A 24,271-nucleotide genomic window follows, 5' to 3' on the forward strand; every position below is an offset into this window, starting at 1 on the left:
TAGGGAGGATCCAAAGTTAGGCTTCCCAGCTTGGGTCTACAACTTAACATCACAATGATACGCAGTTAGAGTTGAAAAAATTGCAAAAGAATTCGTGCAATCTAAGTGTTAAAGTTTCGGCCCGCCCGCCAGTGTCATCGGGTTACGTCGCGGAACTAATTTCCAAGCTGTTCATGAGTGGTGGCCAGAGTCAAGCCTGCCTTTGGCAGTTTTGGAGGCAGGGCTGTGGGTTGACAGGCCGCATCCCGGCACTTGACCATTGAGTCGGATACGTTTGCTACGGTATCATTAGAATCTCATCTGTGGTGTGCTGCCAACGAGGCTTGGGGGGATTAATCGGCTTACCAACTGTCCAGTCTCCTGTCTCAAATGATTGAAGATAGACACTCAGATAAGGAGTTCTTTTCCTATAGGAGAAGGAGATGTAGGGGTGGAGATAGTTAAGGCTCTCATGATCCGCATGGGGACTGAAGCGAGCATCAATCCAAGGTTCTAGAAAGGTAGTCATAGAGGAATGTCCGACTTACTAGTACGATTTCAAATTGCTTTTGTACGTGCGAGCCATTTCACTCCAACCCCGGCGTTCGAAGAACGTCGTCAGGGCGTCCGCCACAGCCATGTCATTCATCCCGAAGGTCGTGAAATATAGCTGCGGCTCGGGGATCGGATCGTCTTGGTGCAGGGTGAAATTGGCCATGAGCGGAAGTCGCTCGTCCGGAATAGCCCCGATGGAGAGGTACGACACCGGATAAGACTTCAACCCCGGCGACAGTTGAATGAGATCCCAGAGTTCACGCACCAGGGCGAACCCCTCCAATGTGGAAGCGTCTCGGCGCCGGCCACCCAAGGTCCACAGATCCTCCATGGCCTCTATTGAAACCATCCGCTCCAGCAGGTAGATCTTAATTCGCGACTTGGCTGGATTGGTCAGATCACAGGACATTAGGCGGGGGCTAGCAGTGCTGTTCGGACCGCGTGAACGGATATATTCCTCCAGCATGTATAGTGGGGGCAAGATGCTGGGGACCCCGGCTGCCAGGCGGCGGACTGAGCCAAAGACCAGCTCGTGAATTGTCTTGCCGGTGGCAATGGCTTTTAGCTCCGGGTAGATGTACGTCTTGAGTACGAACCGGCTGTCCTTCAGGTCCAGGGCGAGCTTGTTCTGCGTCCTGATAGAGTCGCCCACCAGGTGGTCATTACGAGCCAAAAAAGCAGATTCGTCGCTGTTGAGGGTGAGGTCATGCTTGAAGTGGCGGAACCACTCGAGGTCGATGCCCTTATCAAGGGGGAGCAGTTGCTGTAGACTATCCCAGATGGCGTGTGTATTGAATGGGTCCTTGTCGGTTCTGGTGTGTTGATTGATTGGCTCGAAGGTGTATCTCACTATGGAATCGGAGCAATTCAGACTCAATTCAAACGGGGTACCGTATCGAGTGAGAATGCTCAACCAGCGCGGAGAACTGTTTGTTGGGTAGCATCCGAGATTGGGAATCACGTACTCCTTGTACGTGATGAGGTAGCGATACTGACAAGATGTGGTGTATTGGGCGGATTCTAGCATTTTTGCAAACATCGGAGCAGTGCTGTGCCACCAGAGCCTCTGATCCTCATTATCGAATCTCAGGGCGAGACTAAGAACTTGGTAGGCCTCTGTACAGGACGCGTTAGCTGCCTTGATGAGAGTCATCTTGAATGAGGGCGTATGCTTTGGCTCGTTTTGCGGTGTTGAGGATGGAAACCACATAATATAGCAGGCCATGGTAATACCGCCAGTTCAGAGGGGATATTCCGACACGTTTCTTTCCTGCATTGGTGGTACAGCATCCTTCATGTAAGGAGTTCTACCTGGTACAGGCCACATTCCAGTGGCCAGCTGAGCTGCGTCCCTATTCGAGGGGCTGATCTCTTTCTTATATGTACGGCAGATAATGAAAAGGTAGATCGACCTGACCACATTAAGCCAGCCTCGCGTATTCCAGGGTTATTAGGCCATATGACGGTTCTCGAGCAGTTGAGGCTTCCACAGCATACATATCCTTACTTCTACTTACCAAGCAATGTAGTCACGGGTTCGTTGATGCCATCATTGTCGGGATGTAAACTATCCTAGAACTGTAGGCGGCGGTTCAGCCGACCTTTGGGAGTTCGAAACTCATACAGGTTTCTGAATTTTCCTTTACAGTTCATTTATTCCATCTCATTTTAGATTCGCTTGGCTCATATCTCGTCTTCTTTGTTACAATTTGTGCTTGTTCTCTCGTTACTGCGATCTCGCTTTCTAGTCTCAAGTAAGTTGCTAGCCTTTCAAAGGCCGTGAATTGAACCAAAGATAGAGATTTAACCATTGGGCTGTGCTGTCCGCAGTAACCATGACGTTGATCTTTAGCTCCATACTAGGCGCATTCCTCGGCTGTATTTGGCTGGGATTTTCGGGTACCCTGACCTGCCGCTGTCGACCAGGGGAACCATGTTGGCCGGCGGCATCGGAGTGGACAGCTCTCAACACTACCCTAAGAGGGGATCTGCTCGAAGTCCGACCCGTCGCTCACGTTTGCCATGACCCATTCTACAATTATCCCGCCTGTCAGAACCTAGCCGATCTTGCGAGGGATAGTGGTTGGAGAGCTTCCCAGCCCGGTAAGCTCACACGTCTACTCCGTTCTTTAATTGAGCCCATGACAGCATGTTGACTGATCGCCCCGTCGGCTACGTGACACAATAGGCGCCTTACAAGGCTGGATATGGGAGACTGGTCGCACTGAGGACGAGACGTGCCATGCGCATTCTCCACGTGGTGCGCGTTGTCATCAAGGCCGAATTCCATTGTATTCAGCCGCGGTCGAGTCCGTTGACCAGGTTCAGGCAGCAGTGAGGTTTGCGCAACGCCATCGAGTTCGCTTGGTTGTCCGTAATACTGGCCATGACACCGCGGGGCGGTCGAGTGCCCCCGACTCGTTCCAGATACACACCCATCGCATGAAGCAGATCGAGTATCATGACAACTTCCGGGCCGTTAGTTCGGATATAGACCAGGGCCCAGCAGTGAGCGTGGGCGCTGGAGTCCTTCTGGGCGAGATGTATGCGAGAGGTGCCCGCGATGGTTGGGTGGTCGTCGGAGGGGAGTGTCCTACTGTGGGTGCGACGGGCGGTTTTCTCCAGGGAGGCGGAGTGTCCAGTTTCCATAGTTTCATTAATGGTCTCGCAGTTGATAATGTCCTCGAATTCGAGATCGTGACGGCCAAGGTTGGTAAAGACATTCCTGGTACTTTGGAATATGGTGACTGCTCTATACTGACGCCACCATTGCTGTCTAGGGAGAGGTTGTCGTGGCCAATAGCAGCCAGAATTCGGACCTCTTTTGGGCATTACGAGGAGGAGGCGGAGGTACTTTTGGCGTTGTCACGCGTGCTACAATGAGAGTGCATCACAATGACCCTGTCTGTATATCGGAGGTGGCAGTATCAGGTCATCGGAATAACTCGTTGCTCTGGACAAGAGGAGTCGCGGGTCTTTTCTCTGTTCTTCGCTCGTTCAACCAGCAGGGTATACCAGGCCAGTTTATTCTTCAACCGCTATCCGAGCATCAGGTCAATGCAAGTCTCACTCTCTATTCGATGAACACAGCCGACACTCGACGAGCGGCCGAAAACATGCTGTCTATTGTGAAGGTCCTTGAATCTACCACCCTTCCCTTCAGGCTGGCCTCCAGGTGTCTCTCAAAGGTCAGCGATGTGCTCCGAAAAGAATCCGACATTCTCCCCGCTAATTACGGAATCCTCACTGGTTCCGTCCTGGTATCGGAGGATCTCTTCAACTCCGAGCAAGGGCCACTCCATCTGGCGAACCAGTTAGTACAATTTCCCATGGGACCGGGCGACCTTCTGTTCACCAGCAACCTCGGCGGAAATGTTACAGCGAACACCGAAAAGAAGCATACGGACACCTCGATGCACCAGGCATGGCGGCAAGCGGCCCACTTGATCAACTACGTGCGCAGTGTGAGCACACCTACCGCGCAGGAGAAGGCCAGAAGCTTGGAAGAGCTCCACAGCGTCCAGATGCGGAAGCTGTACAATATCGAGCCCGGTTTCAGAGTTTCGTACAGGAATCTAGGGGATCATCTAGAAGGCGATGCTCCGCAGGTATATTGGGGCGCAAATTACAGGCGGCTGCTGGAAATCAAGCGGAAGTGGGACCCAGAGGATCTGTTTGTCTCGCAACTGGGAGTGGGAAGCGAGGGGTGGGCCGATGATCAAATGTGTAAAAGACAGCGAAGATTGACTTACTTAATGTCTAGCATTGCACAGTGGCTGCATCTCTAAGCGCTGATGCTCTCTGAGTTGGTCAGGTGTGCTGCACATGGCTGTAAGGGATGGTGTGCCAGACATCGAACAGTGGCAAGAGCAAAAAACGACGGGAAAAAACGGAAGTAATAATAGTTTTGACAGTAGTGAGCAAAAACGAATCAAGTAGAGGGAAAGGGAAGGGGAAAATTCAGGAAGTCAAATGAAGGTCCTCTCTCCATCCCCTTTGCCTTTAGTTGCCCATCGGCGCTTCCCCATTGTATGCTCCACATTATGATAGTCTAAGAATCAGCCACCATGACGATGTCAACTCCCCCTATTATTGATATTCGACAATCAAAGTTCGAGAGCTCAATTCCCGATCAAGTCGCCAAAGGTCTTAAAGAAAACGTGAAAACCCTCCCGGCTCTTCTTTTCTACAGCACAGAGGGCATCCAGCACTGGAACCACCACTCCCATGCTGCCGACTTTTACCCCCGGCACGAAGAATTACGTATTCTGAAGGCCGAGGCTTCGAAGATGGCAGCTTCTATAGCCCAGAACAGTCTCGTCGTAGACATGGGCAGCGCGTAAGGGCTTCTTCCTCCAGTTCAGCGAATCAGTACTAAATAGAAGTGGGTGGCCCTAACCCCTATACAGGAGTCTGGACAAGGTTATCCTTCTGCTTGACGCGTTTGAAGAGCGAAAGAAATCGATCACATACTACGCTCTCGATCTCAGCTACTCTGAGTTGGCCTCGAACCTTCAGGCCATCCCCATGGACCGCTTCCACCACGTGCGGTTTGCTGCCCTCCACGGCACATTCGACGATGGTCTGCATTGGTTGCAGAACACACCTGAAATCCATCACCTTCCTCGTTGCATTCTTATATTTGGACTGACTATTGGCAACTTCTCACGCGAAAATGCAGCTGGCTTCCTGCGAAATATCGCACAGTCAGCCCTCACCACGTCACCCACGCAAAGTTCTATCATTGTAAGTCTCGACAGCTGCAAATTGCCGACCAAAATATTACGCGCGTACACTGCGGACGGAGTAGTTCCCTTCGCCCTCGCGTCGCTAAGATATGCCAACTCCTTGTTTCATCCCAAGGGCAACGGTAAGATTTTTAACGAGGAAGACTGGTACTTTCACAGCGAATGGAACTATGCTCTGGGGAGGCATGAGGCTTCGCTGATCACCCGATCCAAGGATGTTCGGCTGGGGGCTCCTCTGGAGACAGTCATCGTGCGCAGAGATGAGAAAATACGCTTTGGGTGCAGTTATAAATACGACAGAGACGAACGGGACCAGCTTTTTCGCTCCGCCTCTCTGCAGGATGTTGCTGTGTGGACGGCCGCGGCCTGCGATGTGGCATTCTACCAGTTGAGATTGCTTCCAAACTGAAATATGGTGACTCCGGCGCGCTACAATGAGAAATCGGACGGTGCTATCTGACAAGGGATTTGATATATCTGCGGACGAGTTCTCCTGTTCTCCTACTAGTATGCGTGCCTTTACTTCCGCTTCTCTCTGTTGGTTCTTCTGCGCTCGAATAATTCGGGTGAATAAACCCCGTAACTACGCTCGAAACTCTACTTCATCCCTGTAGGCTCCCAAGTTCATATGACAGGAACTGCTGTCCGTATTTACGTTTATAGAATGCCAGACGTGGTTATGGGAGATTCTAAAGTAAGCAAGCGGAACGTCAAAGGAGCAAGCAGGCTTTATCAAGGACTCCAGTTGGCTTGTCGCATACCTACCTGTATGGTGCTCCTGCGTGATAGTAAAGAATATGTCTGCAAGGGGTAAATCAATAACAAGAATGAGTGTGGACTGTCTAATTGGCTCAGACAGCAGGCCAGATATCAACAATGCGTTTTGCAGCGCTAAAACGGATATGATGTTTTGCGGCTACTTCCCCTATTAAGCAACTGACACCAGGCTCCCGCAATGAGAAATTCCAAGCAGAAGAACGCCTCCTAATTGGCGGCGCGCCCTGTCCCTACTTTCCGGGCCAGGGCGACATGGGCCAAAATGAAGGCAATCGTTCCCAAGAGGAATATGCCGCCAACATTCAGCTGAACCATCGGGGCATGCCCCCACTCCCACGGAGCGAAAGTGACAGCAAACGACATAATGAAGACGTTGAAAAACAGATAGAGGCAGATGTTGAACTTCCCAAGGGGGTTGCGCGAGGAATAGATAAAGGTATAGACAAGCTCCCACGCAAAGTTGCAACACAGTTGAATAATCGACATGGCGTAGGTCGACTCCTGGTACGACTTGTACGCCATGAGGGCATAGTTGATTGCCCAACACAGTCCCTGACCCAGCTGGGTGAGATCGGCAATCCAGACTAAAGCCTGGTACCCTGCAGGAGCCGACGAGCCGCCAAACCAGTCCGTGGTGAAGGAGATGCAGTTTTCTGCATTAACGAGTCTAGAGTCGATCGTGAAGTATAGTCCGTGGGAAAGTTCAAGGTGACTGAAAGACCAGCAGAGTTGTGATATTTTCCACCCGCATTAAAGATCGTTGTGAGGAATGAAATTAATGCAATATACAGTATACTTCATGAACTTACCGCCTAGACACCGAAACATGGCCACTGCAAGGCCGGTTGGCCTCAGGGAACCATTTCCTGGCGACGCAAGCTCGATCACCGCTAGTCAATGACAAATAGCAGACACACAGAATGCAGGAAATACGAAGCAAGGGCGAAGAGTAGACATACAAAAAATGTCTTGACCGCCACTTCGACGAAACATTTCCGGACCGGCAGTCTAAAACTTCGGAATGGCGATGGACCACTTTGAGCGTTACAAGAAACCCACCATCCTTAGGAATCCTCTACCTGAAACTAGCTAGTTTTGGTATGAGGTTCTTGGACATAGGATGCTGATAGGGCGTGGCAAACTGTAGCAGATTTTTGTTGTCACTGGACGAACTAGGCACCTACAAGGATAGAACCGGTTCATCTCTCCGAGCATCATGCTGCATAGGTTTGGTCTGCTAGACCTTCCCACTGGCCGTGCGAGGTATGCAGATACAAACACGATTCCTCAGTCCAAAGCTTTGGACCCTGCCAGCCTCTGTAGTACCAAGGTGACGATCTCATCGGCCGTTGGCCGCACTACACCTGCAACGGGAACGACGTACCCCCGCGGGGCTCAGGACTCCCATCTGGCACAGTGATGCGAAACAAACGGCAGGTTGTTTCATAATGGTGGCTTCTAACTCAGTCGGAGTGATGGAATATCTGGATCGCGGATTGGTGGCACATTAGCTAAAGGACGCACGACAAATGGAAGCGCAGCCTAGAAGAAAGCACAACTTACCCGCGTACTTTGATCAGCTCCTTCAATCAACCCGCCATGAAGTAGTGTCCATTTTTAGTCGCCCGTGTAGAACCGGCCATGCCGGGACAGCGTACGCATACTTCGCCGGCACAGTCGTCCGCAGTGATGATGTTGCCCTTGTCTAGGTCGATCAGGCGAAAATCGTAGCCCATCAGACGACAGCCAATGCTTACCGCAGGACTGGGTCACCGTACCGATTTCGGGCAATGACGCCAAGCTCAGTCATGCCGTATAACTGTGTGACGTAGGGTTTTGGAGCGAGAAAGGTTTGAAATTGTTGCAGGATGTCCTCATCTGGGGGCCACCGGCTACACCTACGTAGCGGAGGGTGGCCAGCTGCGCACCCACAGAGAGGGAGCACTGGGTGAGAATCTGAACCATCGTTGGCACCAAGTAGGTCTCAGTAATACTGAATCGCCTTGCATTTTGTAATCCTGCCGCGTCAAAGCGCCTCATGATACAGACGGGATGGCTGTAGCGGATGGGGAAAATACTCGTCCAGAAATCAGCCAGAAGATGGTGCAGCGGCAGAACGGCCAGCCGAGTGACGTGGAAGGGCGGTTCGTAGTACACCCCGCGATACTGAGATATGAGCGCGTAATTCCATCGCACGGCTACTTCGGGCAGTCCGCTTGTGCCGCTGGCCTTGAACATGGTAGCCGGCAGCCGTTGGGCACCGAGACCATTCAACCAGGTCCAATCGTCTTTACCGAACGCCAGAAGATGGTCAAGGGGAACAGGTCCGTGGTCAGCAGCTGGGCATCATGCGTCGTTGGCGATGGCGACCCATTCGCAAAGTGAACTTGACGGTCAATGGACTATTCGTCGGCAATGCCAACCCGGCAATGGGCGATCCCAGACGCTGTACATACGGGCCGGACGACAGGCAACGCATCGAAATGAGTCTGGATCAGGCGCGGGAACACAAGCTGGATAAGATGTCCCATCTCATAGCTGGAGGTGGAAGCCTTGCAGCACATGTACACGCCTCCGGCACCAACGATGCTGAAGAAGATCGCCGGATGTATAACGTTCAAATTCATGAGATAAGGGAAACGTGTCTAATTCCGACCAGAGAGTCCATTACGGTATTTTCATTCAATTGTACCTGCACACCGTCGCCCGGTCGGATGCCGTATGCCCTGAACCCAGCCACCAGGGACCGCACAAAACGTCTTAATCCGCCGGCTTGAATTGCACGATCAGGCCGATCCGCGTCAATATACAGAGGGCGCGAATTATCATGGCTTGCAGGCCCGCCAAAGGCAGAGCTGACAAAACCAGCTAGAGAATCCGAATGAGAAACAGGCATTATAACTGCTGATGTGTAGATGCTTGGAATCAGAAAACAGAAAACAGAAGGGCGAGCGACCGCGATAAGGGGGCTCGGAACCAAAGAGAAAGAGTAACTAATTCAAAAGGCGGCAAAGCTGAAGGGGATATATGCTTGTCCTACTCTACAATAATATTAAAGAGGCTTTTCAACATGGTGCTATATGCTACAGAGCTGATCGCGGGGATGTTCGAGGAGGAAGAATGTAGCTCCATGTATAAAATGCAACAGGTTCAAAGTCGTATCTTATAAGATGCCTTGTGCCAGAGGGCATTAGTGTATATGAGGAATATATAACCATAATTTTCGGACGGATTAACTGTATCTGAATAATACTCTCTATTTTAGCCCGACCTGCTTGAATCTGGGCCTTCAGTATACACTTACGACAGGGCTACTCTGCCTTTGCAGTGTGGCTACAATAGCCTCATAAAATCATTTGACTGGTGTCATGCAGGCTCCGGAATGTCGTCGTAAACACCGTTAAGAGGGGCGTTTGTTGGAATATATTCTGATCCATTCGCAACAGCCAATGCTGCGCTCTGATATTGGTCGTATGTGTGTCCCACACAGTCATGTCGCAGCAACCAGGCTGGGCGTGGGATATAGGTTGGTTTCCCTTGAACTTGATCAGTATCCCAGTTTGCATCGAACTGCCTCTCCATCGCCTTGATCGTAGCTGCCTGGACCACCGAAACCCGCTTATGCCTGGATCATCTATCAGCAGGATCCTACAGCCAATGGTGCCAAGAGTACACACCGTAGTTTCTCCATTACCCGCAGACCGATAGGCACGTTTTCCCTTCCACAGAGCTCCAGGCAAATAGCAACGACCGCTGCATCTTCAATGGCCAGGTTGGCTCCTTGAGCGAGATTTGGGTGCATAGGATGCGCCGCATCGCCAATCACGATCATTCTACCACCCTTTGAGACCCAAGTCGACAACGGATACCGTGCTAGAATCGAATGATTCCAGCAGCGCTGTGGCGGGGTCTTTGACAGGATCGCAGTAAGCTTCTGACCTATTGGCCAGTCCTTAACGAATTCCAGGACACGCCGAGGGTCTGCAGGCTGAAGCCAGGAATTACTAAGTCCTTCGACTTGCTTGAGGGTTATTAGAGACATTCCAAAAGGAAAAGCAAGGGGACTGCTTACTTTGTGTGGCATATTCCAAGACACATATTTACCCTTTCCGACGGTACCCACCAAAAGAGTGGTATCCTTGCCGAAGTACATATTAACGTTGTCTGCCTGAGCTGTGCTGTTAAGAATCCAGTTTGCCTCTGGGTCATCCCTAATCTCGCGCGCATCAAAATGCGATCGATATATGGCAGCACCTGTCGAGTACGGGGCTACATCTTCTCCAGTGAAGATACCTGTAGCTTTGCTATGTACCCCATCAGCAGCAATCACGCAGTCAGCAGCTACTTTGTGCCCATTCTCCAACATGATTCCTGCGTTTCCCCCGGACTCCCAGTAATCACAGACTCTGACTCCAAATCGAAGATCAATGCCGCGATCTTTAGCCTTCCCATACAGCAGATCAATGAGTCCCGACCTCTGCACCACGTGAACGTTGAGCTGGTCATCTCCAGAATATGGAAGGCTACCTTTGAGCTCGCCGCCACTATCGTAGTAGTCGATGGAGCTGATGGCGGCGCGTATAGCGTCAATAGCTGGTCTCATCGACTTGTCCCACCGGGACAACACATTCATGCCATTCGCACCCAAACCTACCAGGTCACCTGGAGGTTATTAGATATGAGACTAGGAAGAGGGAACTTCTCCAAGGGCAAACCTACCCAACTGGTGATGATCTTCTCGTTTTTCAAACCCAATAACAGAATGCCCCCTTCGGTGGCACTCAACCGCTGTCGTAAGTCCTGCTATGCCGAGTCCCACAATGATCACAGTAATTCCGCTGGAATTGGGGACTGCAGCCGTTTCTGCAGTGGGAAGGGTTTTCGTCATATTGTCCTGGACAGTGTGATCTTGATGAGGTCGGTTGGGAGTCAGGATATTTTGATCTAGGCAGTTGTTTTCATTTGCCGTTGATGTATTAGCTTGCCTTCTTTTTATATCCGCTCTCGAACTGTGCCAGCTGCAGGGCATACGCATACCGGTCGCCACTGGCCTGACCAAACCCAAGGTTGAGGGGAAGTTACCTGCAAAGGTGTGGTTCAGGCCTACGGCTACGAGTACATGGCCAACCGTTTTAGACCACTCAACACTACCCAACGAGAACATGGAATGTGTCTGTGAACAGCCTTTTGACAAAGCAAGGAGTTGGTAGACCTGAATGGTATGTGAATATGCTGGCACTAACTGCAGTCTTCGGGTGCTCCTCCTCGCTGCCTTTATTGTCATGCACTGAGTTGTAGAGGTCTTTCACTGTACTATGCGATCAAGGTATGACTCAGATCTGATCAGAAATCGTACACTTGGGTGGACAGCAAGCACTGTTGTACAGAGTTGCTGACCGGTACTTTTGAAACTCAACAGGCCTTCGATAAACCCTCGATGATTAGGAGGTAAACAGAATGTTAGATAGGGGCTGGTCAACGAGGTTACAACGCCCCAATACATGGTCCATAGGCCCACTACAGAATACGCAATCCCAACCTGACCGTGGATATTGTAGGTATGTACCAACAATGTTTTGAAGAAAGGGATGAAAGTGCGCTTTGTACTCTAATGTGGTCATCCCGTGAATTCGGCACCAACCCTTCCCGAGCCGAATCGTCTTATTGCCTCAATATGGGCGCTCGAAATCCACCTGGGCCTCCTCGTGGTATGGGAGGCTATACCTTGTTAGTAGCTATATATTGAAAAGTGCAGAGTTAAGGGGGTACATTCTTATCTAGCTCGGAGACAATATCAAAGAGGCTTTTCGACATGGCAGAGCTGTGGATCCGATCGGGTGATGTTTAAAGGAGGGAGTATGTAGCCGGCTTACACCGGGGCATAAAGCTACATGCTGTATACTAATAACACCCCCCCCCCCCCCTCCAAACCCCTCGGCCTTTGAACACGAAGACAAGACAAAATTAACAATAGAGGAGAATAAAGAAATCAAGCCCTGCCCGAACGGTAGCCATGCCAACAATACTGAAATGCCATCAGGAAGAGACTTTAGTTATGGCAAAAAAAAAAAAGTATAACAGCTACTTAGTATATTCTACATATAAGGTAGCGTTGCTTTGATTAGGGTACTGTACCTAGTAAATTTAAAGCGAGTCGTCCTAGATACGTAGCTCCGCGCCGTGATTTTGTAGCGCCAAAGAGAGTGACTAGCTATTCTTTTGCGCCAGAGTTTATATCTCAGCAAAGTACGACTATGATTAATATCATACCAGAAAGCTCTAACTACGGAGAAATAGGAGGTATCTAGCTTGCTAATCAAGACCCAGTCTAATTAGTCGACTGCTACTCTACTGCTAGATAATACTGGTAACATAAATTTTTGAGGATTCTTTTGGTGGGAGCTGGCGGAAATGGGATTTCTATCGACTCTAGGATAGACGGAGTCGGCAGGATGATCGGCGGAGTCAGCAGGCATGCTAGGGTGCATATTAGATATGGACCAGGGCTTCTTAATAATGCTCTAGAGATAAAAGGGCTTATTACAGGATAGAATATATCACACGATCTTGTCTAGTTTCTCCAACGACGCACTCACCGCTGAATGCCTGAATTTCTCGTAGTCTGACCGCTGTTTCGATAGTACGTGGCCATAGTCCGGTGGTCCTTGGAACCTAGACGGCAGGTGGGGTGCAAGGCAGATTGCATATATCGATTTCTATGAGTAAGGATTGCTACCTACTGTCCAACACAGGCTCTGACAATGGCGCAACTCCCACTGTGCGCAATGCACAGAGTCAGGTTAACAATTAAAATTTTATGCACTGGTACCTGGAGTATGTAGATGCAATGGATTACTGCAACCTTGTTAGGCCCCATCCCCTACGCTGGCTGGCCATGATACTCCTTAATTCATGCATGGAGTGTATCCTGACTGGCCAGGGAGGAAGTCCTTGCCTAGGGGGACATGAATAGGGGTTACATCCTTCACCATGGGCAACTCTCAAAGATCGCAGACGTTAGCAAAGACTTGCAGCACGGGATCTCGTAGACGGTATAAGTCACCGAACTATCCAAAACATATGCAATTTGCTGCCAATAGTCCAAAGTACCACCTCACGAAATGGGCTCAATCCCAATGCTCATCACTGTCTTCGGCGCGACGGGAAACCAAGGAAGCTCTGTCTGCCGGTCTCTCGCCAAAAATCCCGAATTCAAAGTCCGGGCTATCACGCGCAACCCTCAGTCAGACGCTAGCAGACAGCTCTCCACTCTGGGAGTGGAGATGGTGAGGGCAGACGGGTGGAATTCGGAACAGATGTTGGAAGCCTTTCAGGGGTCGTGGGGGGCTTTTATCAACACAAATTCTTTTGATCCGGTATGCCTACTTCACGTTCTGACGTTGAGTTGAACCGAGCGCTGAAATTATGTGCTAGATCTTCCTCGAGAAGAATGGCTCGACTGAGTTTGACCTGGGGCGGAACGTGGTGGATAGCGCCGTAGCCGCCGGTGTCCCTCACCTGGTGTACAGTTCTGGGGCGCCGTGCTTTGAGATGACGCGCGGGCAGATCCAGTTGGATGCTTACGATAGTGAGTGGGAGATAAAACCCTACTCCCTCACTATATAAACACACTATTTACATACCCGCGCTGCAGAGAAGTGGGAAACCGAGCAATACATCCGGGCCATCTGCAAATTCAAGACCTTCACCGCAATCGGGGCTGGCTGGTACCTCGAGAACTTCCTTGATAAGGAACAAAGCGCGTGCTTCGGCGGATTTCCTCATATCGAGGACGAAGAGGGCTATCTCACCTTCCGGATGCCGGAGATCGGTGAGTCCGGCGAAGTCCCATGGGTAGATATAACGCACGATTTCGGAGACATAGTGCAGGGCATCTTCTTGGATCCGGAGAGATGGGATGGCGCATATGTCCAGGCGATCAGTGAGGTTCAGTCGTTAAAGGGCATGGCTGAAGCCTTCGAGAAGGGTAAGTCGCGGAAAACACATACACTCTGCGCGGACCCGAACGTCTAACAGCACCACAGCTACTGGGAAAAAGACGAGATACGCGCCCGTTCTGCCGTCGTGGGAGGCGTTTGAAACTTACGGCGTGCCCGAGCTTGAGATTTTGAAGAGATTTATTGGGTTTATGCAGCTGACCGGCGGTTATTGCTTTCAGGAGAAAAGCGATGTCACGAACGCGGCTGAGCTGAAGCGGGAGACATCAAGAGCACTCAATAGTCCGGAAAGCATCCTCACTTCCCTCGTGCGGTTTTTCTCTGATCACTTTCCTGCTCAGACCGGAGAGCTTGAAGAATGTAGGCGTGAGAAATAGTAAGTAGCTGGAATATGGCTTTATCAAAATTGGAAAAAGACATGGAGCATTGTACGCAGTAAATCAACGGAGAGGCCAGGGCTATGGGGTGTCGATGCACTTTATGAAAAACCAGGTGTGAAACTGGAGAAGCGACTTGAAGTGCCATCACGATGAACATGCCACCGGAAGTCTGGATACAGAATATCTTGATAACTTGTAAGGTTGATGGAAAGACCATCCGGATTCGCAACATTCAAACCTTGCACCACAGTTAGACCACAGAACCCTCCCATCCAGCATCTAAGCCTTGGCCTCATATATATGAAAGATCTTGCTAACAATCTGCCACCTGCCATCAACCTTGACTAGACTCAAATGATCCCTGAACCCCTCCGTCTCGAGCTCAGAGTCCACCTCAACAATCGCGGTAGTTGGCGTGGTTGCAAGCACCGTGAGGTGATAGGTCAACTCGGGGGTCCCTCCCTTTTCGCGCATCAGGTCGAACAGATTCCGGATCGGACCTGTTGAGAACTCGGGGCCGAGATAGCCGGACATTGTGGCGTCCCTGTGGAAGCCCTTGCGACTGAACTCAACGTCGCCAGTACGGAGAGCATCGACATAGTATTTGGCGGTGTGGAGGATGTCGGTGAACTCGGCGGTAGATGTGGGTTTGACGTCGCGAGTCGAAGTGGAATTGGTCATGGTGGCGAGAGAGACCACGTTTTGATAATTGGGAGGAGTTAAAGATTGGGAAAAGTGTCTAGTGGAGGGTGTGGTGTGTGAGTAAGGTATGTTATCAATGTGGTCAACAAGCTGCAATATGTACTGCTGATGTGTTATCCCTACGAGGGAATTGTTAGCTGATCGCAGCGTCTTGGGCCCGTGTACGGAGCATGTCTTGGTCAAGAAGCAAGGATGAGGTGAATTCGCGAGTCAAGGGGAGGTTACACAATCGGGCATCTATCTAGTCATTGGAGAATGATGATATCTCGGAATCCACCGCAACTAGGTGGACCCAGAGGCTATGGTTGCACAGACGGGGGAAAAGCAATAAGCACCACTGTATTTCCCCTGTAGCATACCTTCTTTAGCTGGGACGCAGCTGTGCTGGAATCTGTCTTGCATTGCGGAATGGCGGTGGTCCGTGAGTTGTGGGGGTTTGCAAACCCGGCCGCAGGAAACCACCGAGGATAATACTTTAAATATGTACATTAATAGCCTTCTAGATACAAGAGTATATATATACACACAGCTAAGGAATATATAAACTTAGGGCATACGCATATCTAGTAGCTAAATAGAGCCCTATATAACCTATAAAGATTACTATATTTATAATAGTAGGAGGAATCAATAATAATACTTAAGAGTAACAGACCAGTTCCACAGACGATGATGGTTCACATAGGTGGATCCTTCATAGTATTGCAGAACCCTATCAATGCAATAATATTTCTCCAAGTACTCTATTAGCTCTAACCTACCCTACTGCATTGCGAACCCTAAACTAAGCTGGCGTCCTTGTCAAGTTCTTATAATGTCTCCAGGAAAAGACGCTGAATGATCTCAACCCTGTGGCGCTCACGAGACGAGTCCACGGTTTTCGTGGCATCAGCCACAGTACAGGCCTTCAGCTGCTTTCTCGAGTCTTCGAAACCGCTTAGTAGATAGGGCTCGATACTGGGTCTATAGACGACATATTTGGGGAGCCCGTAGGAAGAGAAGACGGATGTCGGTTCCCATAAAGTGAAGCGCAGCCTAGATGCCTCCTACTTGTCGTCTTCATATCTTCAGTCTCCTACATTGCGAGTTATTCGTCAAGCGCAACTCTAGCCCAACCGAACAGTGAATCGTTCCTTAAGGCCTTGACTCCAAACCATTATGTTGACGGTGAGTGCCTGAGGATTGCTTCGAGTAGCGAATATATGTAATCTCAGAGTTGTCCAAGGCGTTGAAAGCGGGTTCTGTCAACCTCACACAGCATTGTCAGCACAGCTGCCGCTCTTATTCGCAGAGATCAGTTGAGCAAAGGTTGGAACCGGGCCATGTCGTAAAATACTCAGCTGCTTGGACGAGAGCCGTCATGTTTCTTACCGTAATGTCTAAAGATGTCTGAACTTATCTATGTCTGCAGACCTCATCTTCATAATGCTATTGTAGTCGAAATCTGCAATCTGTATTCCCAAGCTTGAATAATACTTGCCTGAGGTTCTTTTTTTTTTACCCCTTTAATAGGGGCATAACCTCGCTGAGAGTAATCTTCGCGTTATCTAGGGCATACAAGCCCCGACGTTGATATTGGCTCCATATACCGGCCGCGAGTCCTCACTCAGTAACCAAGTAATAGTTCTGGCCACATCCTCAGGTTCAATCAATGAAAGTCCCTCCTGTTTGTAGGACTCTTCTATCTCCGCCAACGACTTGGCAGCTGGAGCAAACTGCGGGAGCATGGGGGTATTTGTGACTCCTGGAAGATGTGTTGCTGATCAGCTCTTGAAGGAAGAGGAATAGAATAACAGAAGCCGGCTCACCAGGAGAGACATTATTGACCCGGATCCCCAGGGTAATTGCATCCGGCGCCACGCAGTGTGTGAAATAAGCACACGCCCCCTTTGATGTCCCGTATGCATACACGTCCGGTATGTGAGAGAAGCCAGCGATACTGCCAACATTGACTATACTTCTATCGCCGACAGGGAGATTCTTCATGGCACGCACCTCTTCCCGCGTGCAGTAGAACACACCATTCAGGTTGGTATTCAGGATCTTGTTCCATTCCTCGTCTGTCTCCTCTGCAATTGTAGGTGTGCGTCTCATGCCAGCGCCCTGAGCTATACCGGCGACATTGGCGGCTCCGTGGAGGTCACCGTATGTGGAGATGATACCCCGGAGCCATTGCTCAACTTCCGCGGAGGAGGTCACATCCACTGTAGTGCAGTGTATTTCGGTTGATGGATTGATATCCTCGATTGAACGCTTGAGAGCGTGAAAATTCTTGCATGAGATATCGCTGACACAGAGAACCGCGGCACCCCGTTCAGCAAGTAGGCGACAGGTTGCGGCACCAATCCCAGATGCGCCGCCAGTGATGGCAAATATCTTGGATGTGACTGATGCCATTGTATGAAGATATGCCTTAGCAGGTTCTTTGTGACTAAATTTGGCGTCTTACGACTCACCGTCAATGGTTTGTGATTAGCAAGTTCAAGGTACCCTCTTCAAAGACTATTCATGTTTAACAGATGAGATTTTCTCCAAACAGTCCCACCTCTTGGCAGTGTTACTGTAAATACACCTTGCGAAGATAAATCGTTAGCGGGCGGCCATCAGGTTAATATCTCATGCAAGGGTCAGTGTCACAGGAATAAAATCCACAAAGATGAGACATGCTGTCGACATTGTCCTACATCGTAGAATGAGTTGCCAAAGTGAGGCTATCAGGATTGCTCATATTCAGCAGGGTCTGTTAAGAGACACGGTACCAATACCAATCTGCGTCTCAAAAACCCTTGCTTTGACTACAATGTTAGGAGCAAGAATGCAATTTTGCATTCCATTTAGCCACCATTTGATTTGGATCAACCAATAATGAGGGAAAAAAAAAAATATTTGAAGCAGTGGCCAGGCAGTGGCTGTCTAAAGTTGGTCATGTGCATTTATACTAGAGAACGCGCATGAATCCAACAGCAAAATCTGTTCTCGAAGAGAAATAGCTCCGGATCACCTTGATCTGCGGAATCAAAACCGCAGCAGGCAACAGATCAATGGGCGAAGGACAACGGCCATCTGTACTTAACCATCTATTTTTCCTTTTTTCTTCCACTCATTGATGGTGTATGAAGGCAGGGGGTTGGCGAAATATGAATATCCCGCGGGCCTCAGCCACTAAAAGTCTCCTGCTGTTGGGTCTCATGAATGCTTGAAATCTCACACATGATAACAGCCGCGTCATCCTGCATCCAACTTGCTCATTCCATTAACAACATCTTTCCATGTATGGTTGGATCTGTAACAAGCTCAGAGTAGAAGTGCGACCCACACCGCCACTGTTAACATGAATTTCAATAACATAACAATAAAGACAAGAGGAATATAATGCTAAAGGTCAGGCTCATCAGACAGCTACACCATAATTTCGCTCTCTTCAATGACACAGGAACAAAAGAACTACACGAAAACCAAACATAGTGACCTACCTCTGCTACTAATACAACCGCCAAGGCAAGATGACGAAGGATACTACGCAAGTGTCTCATTCACAAGAGGAACTGCGTGCGCCATTCGAAGTATTGAGTCGGACCCTGTCGTTTGAACATGAAGACCACCGGCTGTGGTGGGAACAGGGAGGCTCCAAGCTTGCCACATATCTGAAGCTCGCAAGATACAGCATGGCATCCCAGTACCAACATCTGCTGATGTTTTACTCCGTCTACGCCCCAAACCTTGGTCCATATCCTAACGAGAAGAGAGATAACGTTAACTGGGTCTGCGCTATCTGCCCAGGAGGCGAGAACCTAGAGCTTAGCATGAACTTCCAGCAACGGTCCAAGTGCACTGTGCGCATGGCTGCAGAGACACTTGGCCCGCTTACCGGCACCGAGAAAGATCCCACGAATGTGGCCGCCGAAAATAAGCTGATTGACGATCTAAGAGCTCTCCAGCCGGACCTCAATTTCACTTGGTTTGGCCATTTCGAACGGGAGGTTGTGGTGCCCAAGGAGGTGGCTTTGAACCACAAGCAGGCTATCAATTCCGTCCCGTACAAAAATCAGAGACTCCATGGGCTCGATTTGGCTGAGGGGGCCTTCACGCTCAAATCATACTTTTTGCCTTCAATCCGCTCCGCGGTCACCGGAGTCGACACAACACAAATTATGTTTGACTCTATCCGAAAGCTGGCGTTAGGGAATCCCAACTTCAACTCCGCTTTGGACATGTTGCAGGACTGGATGATTCCCACAAGAGGTCGTTTTATGGGAGATTGGGATGTAGTCTCCTACGATGCTATCGACGCCGAGGAAGCCAGGATCAAGGTTTACACAGGCATTAAAATGGAGTCGCTAGAGCAGGCCTGGGATATTTGGACACTGGGAGGGCGACTTCAGGGCGACGTCGTCGACAAAGGCTTCGAGCTTGTGAAGAGGCTCTGGGGGCGTCTGATGGATGATGAGCCATCGACATGCGAATTGAAGTACTGCATGCAGTGGGTTTGGGAACTGAGAACCGATGTCTCTATCCCTGTTCCGAAACTATACTTTACTGTTGCAGAAGCCGAAGATCACTATGTTTCTGACGCAGTAGTGGAGATACTTGAGTACCTCGGTTGGGACGAGCATGTCCAAACCCACCGAGCTTTGATGGATGAAGCCTGGTCAGCTATTATTTCTGGGAATATATCTGCAAGGAATTGCTCGGCTAACTTGTGACAGGTCCTTGAATCAAACAAAAGAGAGCTACTTTGCTTTCAATTATATATCGGTCACGTACCACAGCATCAAAGGACCATATATCACAACTTACGGCAACCCCAGTGGTCCAAGACCTGTCTTTAAAGAATAGCGTCCCAGTACTAGGCATCGGGAATAGTAGGAGTTTAAGAATCACCATTGGGTCCGCCCCAGTAGGACAGTAATGTTTACAGCCTTGTAAGATCGGCTTCTAAGCTTGATATCAACCGGTCAGATCAGATGAAGGGAGCAAATAACCATATATTTGTCATACCCCGGGATCTGTCTCTGCTGTTCTCTGCTAGTCAACTACTTTAGGAACTGGGTGATATAGTCCCTAGTAGAGTTGCATAACCGAACTGCTAAATTCAAATCCAACCCTCGCCGAACTCGCAGCAGTTTGATTTGGTTCCTAGATTGCAAACCCACACCAGGTTAGGGGCAGGTTAGGGTTGGATCCAGGGGGTCACCAGTAGAGTTACATTCAGTCTAAGTTCAGGTGAGTTCAAAACTAGTTGGAACTGAACCGCTGCGATTTCGAGTCCAAATCTCAGAAATCAGAACTAAACCTGATCTGTTCTGATTTGGTTTGAGTTTCACCACAAAATCTGCCACTAGGCCTAGCTAGGCCTATACTAACTAACTATGGTTAGATTTAGTTTAATTTTAGGTAAGTTAAACTGCTATCATTCAGTGAATTTTTACTGTTTTGAAATTTTAAATGATTATACTATCTATTATACTACTACCATACCTATAGAAATTAATATTTCTATATAAAATATATAGTAATTATTATCATAATAATCTATAACTAAAATATTAATTCAATATCTATAGGGCTGAATGGGTGGTGGTTAAAATCATCCTTAGATTATTGTGATTATCAAAGGATGATATATATATATATATAAACCACCACTACTTTCATACCAACCTGCAATAGAAATAATTATTCTCTTATATCTCAACAATAACTAGGTATTTTGAATTAATATTTAATCTAGGGCTATCTAGTGATATCAAAATTATAAGAGATATCTAAGTATTTAGTGATTTCTATCTAAAATAGTGAGGGTTGGTTAGTTAAATCTAATAAAACCTCAAAAATTGAAACTAATAGTTTTAACTAAACTTAAATTAGTTCTAACCTAAGGAAACTAAAACTAGTATATTTCTATAGGCTTAGAACCAAACCCTCACCACTGCAATTTTAGTGGTTTGGTTATGCAACTCTACACCTTATTAAGGTATGCAAGATACCTTACTTATAGAGAATTAGCCTTACATCTTGATCTAGGCTATCCTTAATGGGTAATTTGATTAGCCTTACTATCTAGAGGCTATTAAAGATATGTAGCTTAAAGGAAACCACCACTATCTCCTAAGAATAAGCAGAAATAACTTCTCTGGGTGCAAGAGCACCTTAACTAGTCTGCTAGTTAATAGGAAGCTCTATTATAGTCTAATAAGACATGGGTTAATCCAGGCCGCCATATATGTATGTGGGTTACTTACTAGAAGGATAAGGTCTTCTATAAAGACTGTATTATTATACAGCGCCCACATAAGCTAGGATAGATATTTTAGGGGTTATTTTATGGAACTACTAAAGGGCCTATAATATTCTGGGAGAAGGAATAGGGTATAATTAATGCTTAAAGCTATATTTAATATATAGTGCCTCTTATAACAGAGTATTATTATAACACTGACACAGCTGTGCTAGCACAAGACAGATGTGACAGGCAGAAACCCAACAATTAATAATTACCAGTTAATCCTGGAGCGCTCAGGGCATAGTCTAGAGGAATAATCAATCTAGATAGGTTTCTACAGAAAAATAGTTTAGTAGTATATAAGTAAGTATCTACACTTATAAAATAAGCATATAATATGGTATACAGGTATATAATATAAACTATATACTAGTTATAAATCTATCTACTAGTATATTACTATACTACCTATTACTACTATCTATAGAGGAACTCTAGATATATAAGGATACTTATTTATACTATATCTAATACTCTTAGTTTAGTTCCTTATATCTAATATGAATTATTTACTTAAGTATAAAAGATTACTAGTCTAGTTTATTAGTTACTCTCTGCTATTAATGTGAATAAAAATGAACAGTATATACTCGATAGTATATAAGTGACAAAGGAAAAAATTCATGAATGCAAAGGGGAATAGATGGCTTGCCTAGGTATAAAGGAAGAATAGGAAGAATAGGAAGGAAGAATGGTATAATAGAATAGAATAGTAGAAGGAAAATAGCTAAGGATATCTTAGCTGAATGTCTTAATTCCTTAGTTATTCAAACTAGCTATAGAGTAATTTAAGGGTGTATTTATAGGTGATTTCTTCTAGTATAAGCCATTCGGATGTTGAATAATCTCATAGCTAGGTGATCTCATAGATTAGATCACTATTTGCTAATGGTTGAAGTTAATGATTATTAATGATAATCCATGGCTGCAAGAACCATGGATATACTCAATGATCAACCATAGCAGATTAATTCATTGATAAGATAAGATCAATGATTAACCATACCGTAATTCTCACCAACAAGTTTCCTATAAAAGTTTTAAGAATTTTATAGCAGGTGCATCTTTAGAGTTGCTTGATTACTCTAAGGGACATGTAATATTATTAGATAGAAAGGCTAAGACCTAAGTTTTATTAGGATGTTATCTTATATATCTTATATAGCTCTTATAAATCTTTATAATTATAGTCACTATGCATCCTAGTAACCTATTTTATTAAGTTATTAATATAGAGGATTTTATTAGCAAAATTATCTTTATAACAGATAGATCAGGGTTAATGATATTAAAGATACCCTCTCTTATTAATATTATAAATATTTTCCTACAGAGTTTCCCTTAGAGTTGCATAACCGAACTGCTAAAATCGAATCTGACCCTCACTGAACTCACAGTGGTGAGGGTTCGGTTCCTAGCCTAGGGAATTACTTTGGTTTTGGTTTAGGTAGGGTGAAACTAATTCAAGTTCAGTTAAAACCATCAGTTTCAATTTTTGAGGTTTTATTGGATTTAACTAACTAGAGTGGCATAACCGACCTGTAAAAATTAAACCTAACCCTCACTAAACTCACAGCAGTATGGGTTCAGGGGTAAGCCTAGGGAATTACTTTAGGTTTAGGTTTACTACCTTAGATCTAATATAAGTTTAGTTAAAACTATTAGTTATAGTTTCTATAGTTTTTTAAGTTAGGTAAAATTACCTAATCTATTTATAGGTATTTACAGAAGCATTATATATTAAAAAATAGGTAAAATTAACTAAGTATTCTAACTATAGTTAGATTTTTTATAAAGATAGAATAAGAACTAGAACTCCTCTATTATATTTAAAGTAATCTACCTTATTACTTACCCCTTATTAAGGTCTTTAACATACCCTAGTTAATAAGCTATATAGTAAGATTAAGATAGCTAAGAGGCCTAGAATAATACTTAAGTAATAATAATATATATTATAGGTAGGTAATTATTATTAATATTATCTCTACTAGAGCCCTCTCTGCTAGCTACCTCTTACTAAGATATATAAGGAGTATTAATATTATCTATCTTATTATCTTTATTAAAGCTACCTTAATCTTCTTTATCTTTACTAATATACTACTTAATAACTAGATTTTCCTAATTATTATTCTCTATAATAATATCTCTCTTACTAACCTTATTAAGTAAGAACTAGAATTCCTAATTAATTTTAAATTAATTAGTATATATTAAGAGTATAATAGACTATATTATATTAGGGTATAGGTAGCTATATTAATAGTAGTAGATATCCTAAGCTATACTAAATAGATTCTCTAGCCTAATACTAGTTACTAAGATAGTAAGAAAGTCTTAAGTAATTAATATAAGTATTAAAATATTAAGATATATTCTATTTTTACTATTTAAGAATATTAAGGGAGTTATTATCTAGATAATAATCTAAAATCTTACTATAGTTAGATTAATAGAAGGATAGTAAGGGGAGGAAGACTTATATTTATTAAGATAATTAGTAAGTTTATTACTACTAAACTTTTTATCTAGTAAAATCTAGTATTACTTTAACTTATTTAGGATATAATTTAGGCTAATTAGTAGTACTTAGATAGATAATAGAGCTTAAGTATATAGATACTTCTTCTTATAATAGTTAAAGATCTTTCTAAGCTTAGTATAATATTCTCTAACCTAGTTATAGTTATTATTAGCCTAAGAAGCACTTCTAAAGAATAAAAGCTTTTAATATAAATTAAGAATTATACTAATAGTATAAATAAGATTATAAAAGCTATAGGTCTTCTTATAGTATTTCTTTAGCTTAGTATATATAGCCTATAGGCCTTTATAGAGTTATTTCTTCTAGTACTATCTCTTATTCTTAAGGGTGTTTATTAAATC

General features: G+C 46.3%; 8 protein-coding genes across 8 annotated transcripts; 3 read left to right on the plus strand and 5 right to left on the minus strand.

The window, feature by feature from the left end:
* Positions 1–155: 155 nt before the first annotated feature.
* Positions 156–1,687, minus strand: dmaW (tryptophan dimethylallyltransferase fgaPT2; the record flags this gene model as incomplete). Its single annotated transcript, XM_033563805.2, has 3 exons — positions 156–277; positions 346–467; positions 528–1,687. 3 exons carry the CDS (start codon positions 1,685–1,687, stop codon positions 156–158), a joined length of 1,404 nt encoding a protein of 467 aa, XP_033419696.2.
* A 682-nt stretch (positions 1,688–2,369) lies between these two features.
* fgaOx1 (FAD-linked oxidoreductase easE) lies at positions 2,370–5,691 on the plus strand (the record flags this gene model as incomplete). Its single annotated transcript, XM_033563804.2, has 5 exons — positions 2,370–2,637; positions 2,723–3,243; positions 3,315–4,260; positions 4,597–4,873; positions 4,944–5,691. The coding sequence occupies 5 exons, from the start codon at positions 2,370–2,372 to the stop codon at positions 5,689–5,691; spliced, it is 2,760 nt and encodes a 919-aa protein (XP_033419695.2).
* Positions 5,692–6,266: 575 nt separating this feature from the next.
* ALT_1272 (uncharacterized protein) lies at positions 6,267–8,955 on the minus strand (the record flags this gene model as incomplete). Its single annotated transcript, XM_089599126.1, has 6 exons — positions 6,267–6,771; positions 7,817–7,878; positions 7,962–8,288; positions 8,354–8,461; positions 8,516–8,704; positions 8,752–8,955. 6 exons carry the CDS (start codon positions 8,953–8,955, stop codon positions 6,267–6,269), a joined length of 1,395 nt encoding a protein of 464 aa, XP_089456790.1.
* A 470-nt stretch (positions 8,956–9,425) lies between these two features.
* ALT_1273 (FAD-dependent oxidoreductase) lies at positions 9,426–10,947 on the minus strand (the record flags this gene model as incomplete). The annotated part of the gene is made up of 4 exons (XM_033563801.2): positions 9,426–9,684; positions 9,737–10,080; positions 10,132–10,721; positions 10,779–10,947. 4 exons carry the CDS (start codon positions 10,945–10,947, stop codon positions 9,426–9,428), a joined length of 1,362 nt encoding a protein of 453 aa, XP_033419692.2.
* A 2,233-nt stretch (positions 10,948–13,180) lies between these two features.
* ALT_1274 (NmrA/HSCARG family protein) lies at positions 13,181–14,394 on the plus strand (the record flags this gene model as incomplete). The annotated part of the gene is made up of 4 exons (XM_033563800.2): positions 13,181–13,435; positions 13,494–13,647; positions 13,714–14,046; positions 14,105–14,394. 4 exons carry the CDS (start codon positions 13,181–13,183, stop codon positions 14,392–14,394), a joined length of 1,032 nt encoding a protein of 343 aa, XP_033419691.2.
* Positions 14,395–14,676: 282 nt separating this feature from the next.
* On the minus strand, positions 14,677–15,078 carry ALT_1275 (nuclear transport factor 2 family protein; the record flags this gene model as incomplete). The annotated part of the gene is made up of 1 exon (XM_033563799.2): positions 14,677–15,078. The coding sequence occupies one exon, from the start codon at positions 15,076–15,078 to the stop codon at positions 14,677–14,679; it is 402 nt and encodes a 133-aa protein (XP_033419690.1).
* A 1,568-nt stretch (positions 15,079–16,646) lies between these two features.
* On the minus strand, positions 16,647–17,496 carry fgaDH (chanoclavine-I dehydrogenase easD; the record flags this gene model as incomplete). The annotated part of the gene is made up of 2 exons (XM_033564705.2): positions 16,647–16,843; positions 16,908–17,496. 2 exons carry the CDS (start codon positions 17,494–17,496, stop codon positions 16,647–16,649), a joined length of 786 nt encoding a protein of 261 aa, XP_033420596.2.
* A 1,106-nt stretch (positions 17,497–18,602) lies between these two features.
* On the plus strand, positions 18,603–19,935 carry fgaPT1 (fumigaclavine A dimethylallyltransferase easL; the record flags this gene model as incomplete). The annotated part of the gene is made up of 2 exons (XM_033564706.2): positions 18,603–19,747; positions 19,806–19,935. 2 exons carry the CDS (start codon positions 18,603–18,605, stop codon positions 19,933–19,935), a joined length of 1,275 nt encoding a protein of 424 aa, XP_033420597.2.
* Positions 19,936–24,271: the final 4,336 nt, after the last annotated feature.

Source organism: Aspergillus lentulus (assembly GCF_001445615.1).
Source record: "Aspergillus lentulus DNA, contig: Alt01, strain: IFM 54703, whole genome shotgun sequence".
Lineage (NCBI taxonomy): Eukaryota > Fungi > Ascomycota > Eurotiomycetes > Eurotiales > Aspergillaceae > Aspergillus > Aspergillus lentulus.